The 11,710-nt window shown below is 53.9% G+C and overlaps 1 protein-coding gene across 2 annotated transcripts; it reads left to right on the plus strand.

The window, feature by feature from the left end:
* Positions 1 to 343: 343 nt before the first annotated feature.
* Ddn (dendrin) lies at positions 344 to 7,260 on the plus strand. Of its 2 annotated transcripts, XM_048365228.1 has the most exons (3): positions 344 to 1,218; positions 3,338 to 3,409; positions 3,782 to 7,260. In XM_048365228.1, the coding sequence occupies exons 1-3, from the start codon at positions 1,178 to 1,180 to the stop codon at positions 5,652 to 5,654; spliced, it is 1,986 nt and encodes a 661-aa protein (XP_048221185.1). In that variant the 5' UTR covers positions 344 to 1,177; the 3' UTR covers positions 5,655 to 7,260. The 2 variants fall into 2 exon arrangements, with proteins under 2 accessions (XP_048221185.1, XP_048221177.1); XM_048365220.1 differs by lacking the exon at positions 344 to 1,218 and having other exon boundaries at positions 3,201 to 3,409.
* Positions 7,261 to 11,710: the final 4,450 nt, after the last annotated feature.

The following is an 11,710-nucleotide window of genomic DNA, read 5'->3' on the forward strand; positions in this document are numbered from 1 at the left end:
TTTCCAGGGAATTGACAGATCAAGAGTCTTCTTTAGGCAAAGAAACCAGCCACTATCATCAGCTTTTCTTTTTTTTCTTTTTTTCTTTTTTTTTTTTTGGCCAGTCCTGGGGCTTGGACTCAGGGCCTGAGCACTGTCCCTGGCTTCCTTTTTGCTCAAGGCTAGCACTCTGCCACTTGAGCCACAGCGCCACTTCTGGCCGTTTTCTATATATGTGGTGCTGGGGAATCGAACCCAGGGCTTCATGTATACGAGACAAGCTCTTTTGCCACTAGGCCATATTCCCAGCCCTATCATCAGCTTTTCTGACTGAAGGTTGGGCTGTCATTGGATTTGGCTAAACTGTCATTGAATCTATAAGTCTCTTGCCATTCTTCCAATGTAAGAATGAGTTAAGAGTAGAGTTAGGATAGGGGAACAACAGAACTATGACCCCCCTATCACATCCATTTCCAGTGCTGGAACTATGTGGCCTGAAAATAGTAGCTCCAACCGCATTGGCATTGGCAGACTGTGGGATATGAGCCAAATCCTGGATACCATTTCCCTACTGCCTTGCAGGCATGATATAATTTTCCATCCAAACCATGAGCAATTTCAGCGTAATTCCTTGATCCACCACTGTGCCTGTTCCTCTTTTTTTTCTTCCTTTCTTTCTCCCTTTTCCTCCCTCCCTCCTTTCCTTCTTTCTTTCTTTTGACAAGGTAGCATATAAACCAGATAGGCCTTAAATTTACACTCTTCTCCCTGAGCCTCCTCCCCAGTGCTAGGGTTACATTCATAAGCTTTAACCATGCCTTCTGATGAACTTCCAGCCATACTACACTGATTCTTTTGAACCACACCATAATGGTGTGCACCTGTCATCCTAGCACTCAGGAGACCAAGGCAGGTAGGTAGATCACAAGTTTGAGGCCATCCTGGGCTACAGAGCAAGACCCCCAAACAAAGCAAAAACATGGCTTCCTTACCTCTTCCCAGCTCTCACAGCACATTCCCAAGCTTGGAGGAGGAAGGCTCCCAAGTTATTAGAGCTAGAGTATGTTTATATGTGTGGGAATGAGTGTGTGGTGGAAAGGACAGATGCCTCCTTATGTCACATTCCTTTGTCAAGGAGGATTTGTCTAGGGAGGGGACAAGGGCTTTATAAAGCCATGGGACTTTAGTGAGACCCAGGATGGAAGGAAGTGCCTGGAATAAGAGCCATCAGTACAGCTGGTAGGTGCAATGTGTGCATTTGAAGGGGTAAGGGGATGGGAAAAGGGGTATTTGAGTTCTTTTTATCTATTTGTGTGTGTGCGCGCTAATCCTAGGGCTTGAACTCAGCCTGAGTGCTGTCCCTGAGCTTTTAAAAATTTTTTTCACTTGAGCCACATCTCCACTTCTGGCTTTTGGGCAGTTAATTGGGAATAGGAGTCTCATGGACTTTCCTGCTGGGCTGACTTTGAACCATAATGTTCAAATCTCAGCCTCCTGAGTAGCTAGGATTACAGGCTTGAGGCTCTGGAACCCTGCTTTGTGTTCTCTTTAAAGTTTCATGTTAGGGAGCAGAAGGTCCTGGGGGTATTGTTGTGCTGTTTCTCAGTAACTCTCATCTCTGGCCCTCCACAAACAACCCTTCTGGTCCCCATCCCCCTAAAAGGTACTTTTGTGGAAAACAAACTGGGTTCTCTTGCTTCTCTCATTTCCCACCACCACCTGGAAAACACAGACCACCCATCTCCATCTGAGGATGGAGCTGAGAGAAAGACAAGATGTAGGACAGGAGTCTCACAAGCTTCTGCTCTTACCTATTCCTTTCAGGAAAGGCAAATTGTCCCTTCTTGCTGAAGAACCATTACCACACACACATGCTTCCGCCCTGCCCCCCTCCCCTCCAGTGGAGCTGCTGCCATGGTTGCCAGGCATGGTTGCTAAGTCTCTGCATGGAAGGGTTGGCGTGGGCTGTGCTGCCACTAACATTACCATGGTGAATCAGGGGACACCTGGTAGAGGCTTAGGGGGAGGGATCATGTGGGTGTAAGCAACAAACCTCCTTGGCCAGAATGACCCCAAAAGGTGAGCTCTGCTTCAGACAGGCACTAAGTAAACTAGCACTGTGGTAGTGGGGAAGGGGGCGCTATAGTGGGAGAGACTACTTTTATTTCAGTTTCTAGTGGATTCTGTTTGCCAAGGAAGCATAACATCCCCCCTCCATCTCCATCAAGGTACAAGTGCATAAGCACCCTAGCCTGTCCTCCATAAGACTGGGCAGAGTTATACGGGCATAGAACAGAACCCCCATATTCTGGCTTCTGTATTGGGAGCAAAAGCCTGCTGCTGCTGGGGGGGTGGGGTGAGGGGACTCCATGGGTGCCCAAGAACAAATATTTTGGAAAGGCAGTGGTGGAGCAGGTTAAGAAGCCAAGACAGGCATCATCTGTTATATCAGCTATCTCAGCAGCCCTGAGCTGCTGCACTGAAGTGTTAAGGATGCTTTTGAGATTGGGGGAGGGGCAGCTCACCCCCCAAAGTGGTACAAAAGCTTCCTGAAAGCCTCCTCCTCCTCTCTCTACTGCTTGGGAACTGGTTACTCATCTCATCTCTGCACCCAAATGCCACTGCCGCTAAAAATAGTCCCCATCAGCCAGCCCCTCCTGCACCCCAACCCCATGGTAACCAGCAAAGAGTGGCAGGCAGAGACCTTGAGTTCTGTTGTCACCACTCCCTGCTGGGGAGACAAGTCCGAGGCTGGAAGTCAAGGGTAGAAGAACCCTGGTGGTCAGGCAACCGGCCAAGCAAGAGAGCAAAGGGTTAAACCGGCTGGAAGGTTAAAGAAATGGGGGCAGAGAGTGGGGGCACTGTCAGCTTGGCAAGAATCTGAAGTCTGTCTTCTGCCCACTCTCGCCCACTCGAGTGGGTCCCACCATGCTGGGGGTACGGGGGAGGGGACACAAGAGCGGTGGGAAGGGGCGTCCAATCCCAGGCGGGGTGGGGGGGGGGGACGGGCAGGCACATGGGGGGAGGTAGCAGCGCAGAGCGGTCCGCGCCGTGTCACATGCGCGCGCACACTCACAGACAGGCACACACACGTGTGCCTGGGTATATATAGTTCCCAGTGCCTGGGCCCGCCGCTCTGCAGTGGGCGCCAGCTCCCTGGGCTGGGAGGGGGGCTCACGGGGCGGGTGGGAGGGTGGGGGGCCGGGGTGGGGTGGGGCAGGATGCTGGATGGCCCGCTCTTCTCCGAGGGGCCCGACCGCCCCCGGGAGCTCCAGGACGAAGAGTCTGGCAGCTGCCTCTGGGTGCAGAAGTCTAAGCTGTTGGTGATCGAAGTGAAGACTATTTCCTGTCATTTTAGTCGCCGCGCCCCTCCTCGGCAGCCCATGGACTTCCAGGCCGGCCACTGGGCTCGCGGGCCCCAAATCCGCACGTGAGTGGAGGAGGACGGGGTGAGGTGGGGAGCGGGGTCTCGATCTCCCCTTCCCCTCCCCCCCAGGCACCTGCGTCCTTCCCGCGCGCCCTCCCCCTGGGACCTGACTCACTCGGCGTCCTTCGGAGGGGTGAGGGGGGCGGACATCAGTGGGCGTGAGGAAAGGGCACGGGGTGAGATGGGACAGGCGCTGCTAAAGTGTGCGTGGAGAGATGGTGAGAAGTTCGACTTCAGCCCTCACCTGTGCGCACGTGCACCGGAGCACACCCTCGCACGAGCCCCTTCTCACCGTCCCCAAAGCGCTCCAGCTCCCGGGGCCTCGGCTCCCCTCCCCCACAAGCTGCTCACCTGGGTTCCTGCTCATTGTCCCAGGTGTAGGCCACGCCCGGGATCCCCTGAACCGCCGCCGCCCCGCCGACCCTGGGCTTCCAGGGTGCTGCAGGAGGCGACCAACTGGCGGGCAGGGCCCCCGGCCGAGGTTCGAGCCCGGGAGCAAGAGAAAAGGAAAGCGGCGTCGCAGGAGCGGGAGGCCAAGGAGACCGAGCGGAAAAGGCGCAAGGCTGGTGGGGCCCGACGGAGTCCCTTGGGGCAGCCTCGCCCCGAGCCCCGGAACGCCCCTCGGCCGGCCCAGCCCGCGGGGCTCCTGGTGTCCTCTCGGCCTGGGCGCCTTGGGCAGGTGGGGCGAGCGCCCCGTCCATCTGCGCAACCGCAGAGCGACCCAGGGGCGGCGTGCGTGGGGCCCTGGGGGGGGAGGAGGCCAGGGCCCCCCAGCTATGAGGCCCACCTGTTGCTGAGAGGCGCCTCGGGCACTGCCCCGCGTCGCCGCTGGGACCGGCCGCCCCCCTATGTGGCTCCACCTTCCTATGATGGCCCCCACAGGACCTTGGGGACTAGGCGAGGCCCGGTGCTCCCCCAGGCGCCCATCTCCTCCACCCCGGCTCCCAACCCTGCCAGGACAGAGGGAGGGTTCACAAAAAAGAGGCTGGATCCTCGAATCTACCGGGATGTCCTCGGGGCTTGGGGTCTCCGACCAGGGCGGGGTCTCTTAGGGGGGGCTGCAAGTGGTGGAGTAGCCAGAGAGAGGCAGGAATCCGGCAAGGGGGCCGCGGAGAAAAACCTGGGCCTAGCTGCTGCGGGCCATTCCCAAGCCAAAGGTACTGGTAGGCCGGGCACCGAGACAGCTCCTTCTGGGTCTGCACCTGCACCCCTCAGCCCCCCGCGTCCCTTGCCCCGGTCCAGGCATCACCCCCAGGGCCCCAGGGAAGGAAGAGAACACACCTGGCTTCCCAAATGCTGGATTTCCTCCCCTAAAAAGCAGCCCCCCAGACATAGCCAGACCCTCCCCAGGCCCTGGGCTCCAGGCGGCACAGGGTGGAGAGAGTCCCTGGTTCATAGAGGGGGAGCAGGACCCGAAAGCCTGGAGAGCTGGCAGGCAGCCCAGCGCCCCCACACCCTGCCCCGCAGTTCCCAAGGCCGCGCTCGGGGAGAAGGCGTCTTTGTCATTGATGCCACGTGCGTGGTGATAAGGTCCCAGTATGTTCCGACCCCTCGAGCCCCACAGGTGCAGCTTTTGCCTGCTGGGCAGCCATGTATTGTTGAGGATGGCCCTGGTCAGCCCAAGCCCTGCAAAGAAGAGGAGAGCGAGAGGCCCACGATTTTACCCTCTGCTTGCCAAAAGCAACTATCCAGTGGTCGGATTTTACAACAGCCTGGCACAGGGCACGAATGTGAAGCTAAGGGAGGGAATCCAGGGGACTCTTCAATGGAGGGGCGGTCCTCTGGCATCTCTGGGCTCCCTGTGGGCGAAGTAAACTTGAGAGATGCCCCCACTCAGCCAGGTAGCCCAGATAATTCAGTCATAGGCCCAGCGGCTCCGGGATGTGCCCGCAGCACCAAGGGCTCCGAAGTGGCAGCAGCGGTCCCCAGGCGCATAGGTGGAGGCTGGGCGCGAACCCCAGGGCCCTATGCTGGGGCCCTGCGGGAAGCTGTGTCCCGGATCCGCCGCCACACGGCCCCGGACTCGGACTCAGACGAAGCTGAGGAGCTCAGCGTCCATAGTGGCTCCTCCGATGGAAGCGACACAGAAGCCCTGGTTGCTTCCAGTCAGAATGACAGGACCCTGGCTGAGGCTGGGAAGACAGCAGAACTGAGCAACAATATAGACGCCATCAGCCAAAAGGAGGAGGCCCTGTTTCGGAAGAGGGACACCAAGGGGACCCCACAGGGAAATAGGGAGAGAGAGTGAGGGATATCCTTCTTGCTTTCCCCTGGACCCATCTATTGTTGGGCCTGCTGGTCCTCTTTCTTCCCTCCACTTCCTTTCCTCCTCTTCATTTCCCTACCCATACCTGTCCCCATAATTGAAATAGAAAGGAAAGGAAGGCAGCATGTGCCCATTGTGCTTTTGTTTCAAGACAGGTGGGGGTGAGCAGTACATTCGGTGTCTGCTAGATTCAGGGCACACACGGTGCCCTCCGCAGGGGCTGTTGCCCTAAGTGTGGAGCCTGTCCGGGAGGCCCACGCAGGATCAGGCAGGACAGCAGGAACAGTGGCAACATCATGTCAAGGCCTCTGGGCAGGAAGGAGAAGATAATGGAGAGAGGGGCTTTGAACCCAGTGACAGAATGAGAAGGTGACAGGAAACTCCCTAACAGAGAGGGAAAGAGTCTAGAACTGACCAACTAAGCAGGAAGAGGGCTCACCTTAATGCCACTAGTCTTCAGCTTCATTTCCGAATCCACTGATTGGTTGGTTGACTTTAGACCAATCATTTCCCTTTCTAGAATGTACAAAGAAGACACTCATGGTCTATCCATCTATCCCTGGAAAGTTATTTATTTTATTTCTTTGAGGAGGGCTTTATCTCATCTTCTCCCTTAACAAGGCAGAAGACTGCATTAAGAATAAGTGAATTGAATCTGAGGTTCCGAGACAGCCTCCTTGTAGTTGCGTTTCATCCTCAATTCAGGAGACTCTAGGATTTAGGAAGACCTGAGTAGGCAAAAGGCTCTTCTCTCTCTCCCAGATTCCGGTGAGGGCTAGGGCAGGGCAGTAACCCTGTCACCGGTCCCTGGTCTGTAGTAGTCCCAGCTGGGAAGGGAATACAGCCAGTGAACCCGCTTGAGAACTCCTTAGGCTTTTCTTTTCTACCGCCCCACCCCTCCTCTCCCCGCCTTAGTGAGGGTGGAATGCAAACAAACGGTGCCCGGATTCCCCATCCACGCGGCACCCTCCACTTGACAAGACCCGAGAATGTCTGCATCTTTTCCTCTTGGAGAACACAGCCAGGCCCACCCAGGAAAACCAGCCTTAGGATAGGAGTCCCAAGAAACCTGTAGGTGTGGGATGTCATACCCGCTACAGCCACTACGGGGCGCGCGCAGGTCGCGGATCTCCCGGGTTGCTAGTCCCCGCGTCTCCGCGGTTCCCCGAACAGCCGGTCCATCCGAGTCCTGTCCCCGGCCTTGTCGCCTCCAGCGCGTGCGCGGCGGGCGCGCGGGGCCGGGCGCAGGCCCCCGGCCTCCTAGACCTCCGGAGCGCCCCCTCCCCCCACCCTCTCTTTTGTGCTCCTTCTCGCCAGCCGGCTTGGGACGCTGACAGACGCTGAAGTCTGGCTTTCCCCCCTCCTCTCCGATCCTGGATACCTCCTCTGTCTCTGCCATGTGAACTTGGCCAAATCACTTCACCTCCCTGAGCCTCAGTTTCCTCATCTGTCAAATGGGGTTTTATTTTTTAAAGAAACACCTACCTCGCAGGGTTGTTGTGAGGACTTAATGCGGTAATGTATGTGTGTATAAAGCGCCTTGCACAGTGCCTGGCACACAGTAGGCGCTCAATAAATCTAAAGCTTCCCTTTACCTAGCTTTGGCTGGTTCTTTTCCCTGGCCTTTGTCTGTCTCCCCCCACCCCCACCCCACCCCCACACACCCCACGTCCCTCCCGCAGGGCTCTTCCACCCCAGGGATAGGAAGGCTCCCTGGTTGGGTGGAAACTCCCGGCCCACCCGTCTCCCTTTCTTGTCCCCCCCCCCCCCCCACACACACACCGCACCCCTGCCGGTTCTTCCCACTGTCCCGGCGCACTCTCCCCGCCCCCCCCCCCCCATTCCGGGCAAAGACTGAGTCAGCCTGGGTAAATTTAGCCGCTGGCTAGGCAGGCGTGGGGGCTTCGGCCAGACTCAGTCTCCGGGTCCTGCCCCGTCCCTCAGCCCCACCTCTGTCCCCCTCACTCCCACTGAATCCCCACTCTCAAACCCCTTAGGGATTTAGTGTCTAATGATCTCCATGTCACTCCTCAGCACCCAGTGAGACTCAAGGCCAGAGTCAGGGGCAAGGCTGCCCCAGGCCAGGACCCCCACCTTCCCACTCCCATCCCCCACAGGCCGTTTCCATTCCGTGAACCCTTGAATCTGGTGCTGGTGGCTCACACCTGTAACCCTGGCTACTCTCCAGGCTGAGATCTGAAGATGACTTGCAATGAGCTTATCTCCAATCAACAAGCAAAAAGCCAGAAATGCAGCTGCCCCTCAGGGATAGTGCAAATAACAACAAAACAAACAACCCTCAGGAACAGCACACCCAGGTCCTGAGTTCAACACACACACACACACACACACACACACACACACACACACACACACACACCATGGTGAGAGCAGAAAGTCCACACAGGGCCTCTCTGGAGCCCACACTGCCAGGTTTCTTTCTAGTAGCTCTTGAAGGAAGAGGCAAAGAAAGGGGAGGGGCTGTTTCCACCTTGGGCAGATACTGAAAGGCTCAGATTTCTGTTTCCTTCCACTACAATTCTAATTTCTGTTAATTTCTGTCACTGAGCATTTACTTGAGCACCTACTACAAATGAATCACTAGGCTGGGCTGCAGGATGGAGTTGAGCAAGTCTTAAAAACCTACAAATGTTAGTATTGATTTTTTTTTTTTTTTGAGACAGGATCTAGGTAGCCCAGACTGGCCTTAAACTCAAAATTCTCCTGCATCTGTCTCCCCAGTATAAGATTATAGGCGTATACCACTATGCCTGGGAAAATTACAGTACTTGAGCAGTGCTTGTTAAGTACTAAAGAGGCAAACAAGGGAGATTGTAATTTTATGAGACTCTAGAAGGCTTCAAGGAGGAGGTGACATCTGAGATAAATTTACTGAAAGGACATTTCAAGTAAAGGGAACAAATGGGCACAGTGGTGTGTCTGTAGTGCCATCTACTTCTCAGGCTGTGTCTTACTTGGAGACCAGAAGTTCCTGACTAGTCTGGACATTGTTATATGACATTGTCATATCCTGTGTCAAAAACAAAACAAATCAAGTAGAGAAAACAAAGTAACAAAAACAGAGGGCATAGCTGCTGGGAGACTGGGTTCTTTAGAAACTTAACACCGTTGAGTTGCCTGGAGTTGGGAGGACATTCAGAAAGTCATGGAAGATGAGACAAGAATGAACTCTGGGGGCTGGGCCTAGTGGTAAAGTGCTTGCCTAGTATACATGAAGCCCTGGGTTCAATTCCTCAGCCCCACATATATAGAAAAGGCCAGAAGTGGCGCTGTGGCTCAAGTGGTAGAGTGCTAGCCTTGAGCAAAAAGAAGCTAGGGACAGTGCTCAGGCTCTGAGTCCAAGGCCCAGGACTGGAAAAGAAGAAGAAGAAGAAGAAGAAGAAGAAGAAGAAGAAGAAGAAGAAGAAGAAGAAGAAGAAGAAGAAGAAGAAGAAGAAGGAGGAGGAGGAGGAGGAGGAGGAGGAGGAGGAGGAGGAGGAGGAGGAGGAGGAGGAGGAGGAGGAGGAGGAGGAGGAGAAGAAGAATGAACTCTGGAGGAGAAACTGGCTGTGGGGTGGCTCACACCTGTAATCCTAGTTCTTTGGGAGGCTGAGATCTGGTTTGAAGCCAGCCCAAGCAGGAAAATCCATTTAACCACCAAAAAAGCTGGGAGTGGTAGAGTATTAGCTTTGAGTGAAAAAGCTCAGGGGCAGTGCCCAGGCCCTGAGTTCAAGCCCCAGGACTGGCAAAACAAACAAAAACCAACAAATCACACAACTAACCCATCCCCAAACTGGAGACCAGACAGACGAGCCTAGTGCACTGGAGCCCAGGGCTTGGGACAAGGATGGACTTTCAGGAGGGAAATTAGGGACAGCCTAAGCAATGGTGGGAGCAGCTGTGTGGATCTTCCTATAATCCAGGGGTTCCATGGGCAAGAATGGGGGAGCGAGCATCTCTATGCTACCTGAACCCCTTTGAGGATGAATACAGAGCTCAGTTCCTAGTTGCCTTTATTTTATTTATTTACTTATTGGTCTTTTAGAGCTCCCCCCCCCCCCACCTCCAGAGCTGAGGAGTGAACTCAGAGCCTTGCTCTCACCAGGCAAGTGCTCTTCTACTGAGTTAAATCCTCAATACCTTGAGTTCAGTTCCTAAGAACCCACCACACTGCCACCATTGTCAGGGAGCTGAAGCAGGGTTGTGCTTAGAAGAACATAAACTCTGGGGCCTGGCAACCTATGTTTAAATTGTGTGTGTGTGTGTGTGTGTGTCTGTGTGTGTGTGCAAGCCAGTACTGGGGCTTGAACTCAAAGCCTAGGTACTGTCCCTTATTTACTCAAGCCTGATGCTCTACCACTTGAACCACACCTCTAACTTCCAGCTTTGGGGTAGTTAAATGGATAAGAGTCTCCTGGATTTGTCTGCTTGTGTTGGCTTTGAATTATGATCTTCAGATCTCAGCCTCTTGAATAGCTAGGATTACAGATGTGAACCAACATTGTCCAGCTACATTCTTGCCTCTGCTCTGACCTTGGGCAAGTTATTCGACCTATTCTGTGCTGCATGAAATAGTTTCAGTGTAAGACATGATGATGAACACTTACAACACAAGCTGAGGCAGGGACCTGGCTACAGTGTAAAACACAGGCTAGCCTGCACTGCATAGTAGACTGAGTCTCATAAAATGAAATGGAATTAAAAATTACATTGCTGTGTGTACATCACCTTTATAATAGAAATTACATTTTTGGGGACAAATTAAGTTACTAAAGTGCTTTTTTCGAAGATTGGGATGAAATTCAAGTGATAGATAGAATGCCTGTTTCGCAAGCACAAAGACCGGTGTTCTAATTCCAGGACTGAAGATTAAAAAAAAAAAAGCTTGGAAGGATTACTCAAAATTACTCAATATGAAGAGAAAAACAAAAGTGTTCAAATAGTCAGTATATAATAAGTGATATGCAAGTATTATTTCTCCTGAGAGCGATTTCATTAGGGATATTGTGTGGGAACAAAGGGATGGGAAAAGAGAGAAGTTTCTATCAGGCACTGGTGGTTCAGGCCTGTGATCCTAGCTACTCAAGAAGCTGAGATCTGAAGATTGTGGTTCAAAGCCAGCCCAGGCAGGAAAGTCTGTGAGACTTAGCTTCAATTAACTACCAACCCTCTTTCGCCCCCCACCCCCGCCAAAAAAAAAAGCCAAGAATTGAGCTGTGGCTAAAGTGGTAGAGCTCTAGCCTTGAGCAAAAAAGCTCAAGCATAGTGTCCAGGCTCTAAATTTAAGTCCCAGGACAGAGAGAGAGAGAGAGACAGACAGACAGACAGACACAGGCCATACCAAGAGGCGCTAACCAGAGCCAGAGGTGTAGCTCAGAGGTAGAGTCCTGGCTAACCTGCACCACTGGGGGGAGCGGGGAAGAAGCCCAGGGTGGGTGTACACAGGCCCTGGCCACTGGTGGCTGGGATGTCAGAATAGCATGCCTCTTCTCCCACAACTTCCCCCATCTTTGCCTAAGGATCAAATCAGAATCAGCTGCCAAAATTCTAGGGTGAAGGAGAGAGAGAGGAGAAGGGCCTGCAGGTCTGGGGGCCAGCCCCTGGTGAGCTGTATCTTAGCCTGGCCTGGTAGGTCCCTGTGGGTGGGAGGCTGGAAGCTCCCTGCTGTGAAAATGACTGCTAAATCTGGCTGTGTCTGCCAGCCAGCTTCATGATGGAGGCCACAACCTCCTCCCTCCCCCACTCCTTCCCCCGGCCTTGGGACAGCCTCACTGATCTGAAGTAGAGACAGCAGAGGCAGGGGGGCACAGTCAGCTCAGAGCTTAGATTAATGTAGAACTTAGTTTTAATTAGATTAGCTTGGATTAATATAGAACCCTAGAAAGTCCCAACAGCCAAAGCTGCCCTTTCACTTGCGCATTTCTTCCCCAGTGAACTCCCCAGTTACCAGGCTGCAACTCCAGGACTTCAGAGTGTCTGGAATGTGAGTGCAGAGGTGTGTGAAGAGACAGCAGAAGTGAGGACATGGGAAGTGTGGC

Source organism: Perognathus longimembris, chromosome 1 (genome assembly GCF_023159225.1).
Source record: "Perognathus longimembris pacificus isolate PPM17 chromosome 1, ASM2315922v1, whole genome shotgun sequence".
In the NCBI taxonomy this organism is placed as follows: domain Eukaryota; kingdom Metazoa; phylum Chordata; class Mammalia; order Rodentia; family Heteromyidae; genus Perognathus; species Perognathus longimembris.

Bases quoted from the DNA above. Each gene is read 5' to 3' on its own strand.
- Ddn (XM_048365220.1), top strand. From the start codon at position 3,201: ATGCTGGATGGCCCGCTCTTCTCCGAGGGGCCCGACCGCCCCCGGGAG. The intron at 3,410-3,781 runs GTGAGTGGAGGA...TCATTGTCCCAG, and splicing joins CGCGGGCCCCAAATCCGCAC to GTGTAGGCCACGCCCGGGAT.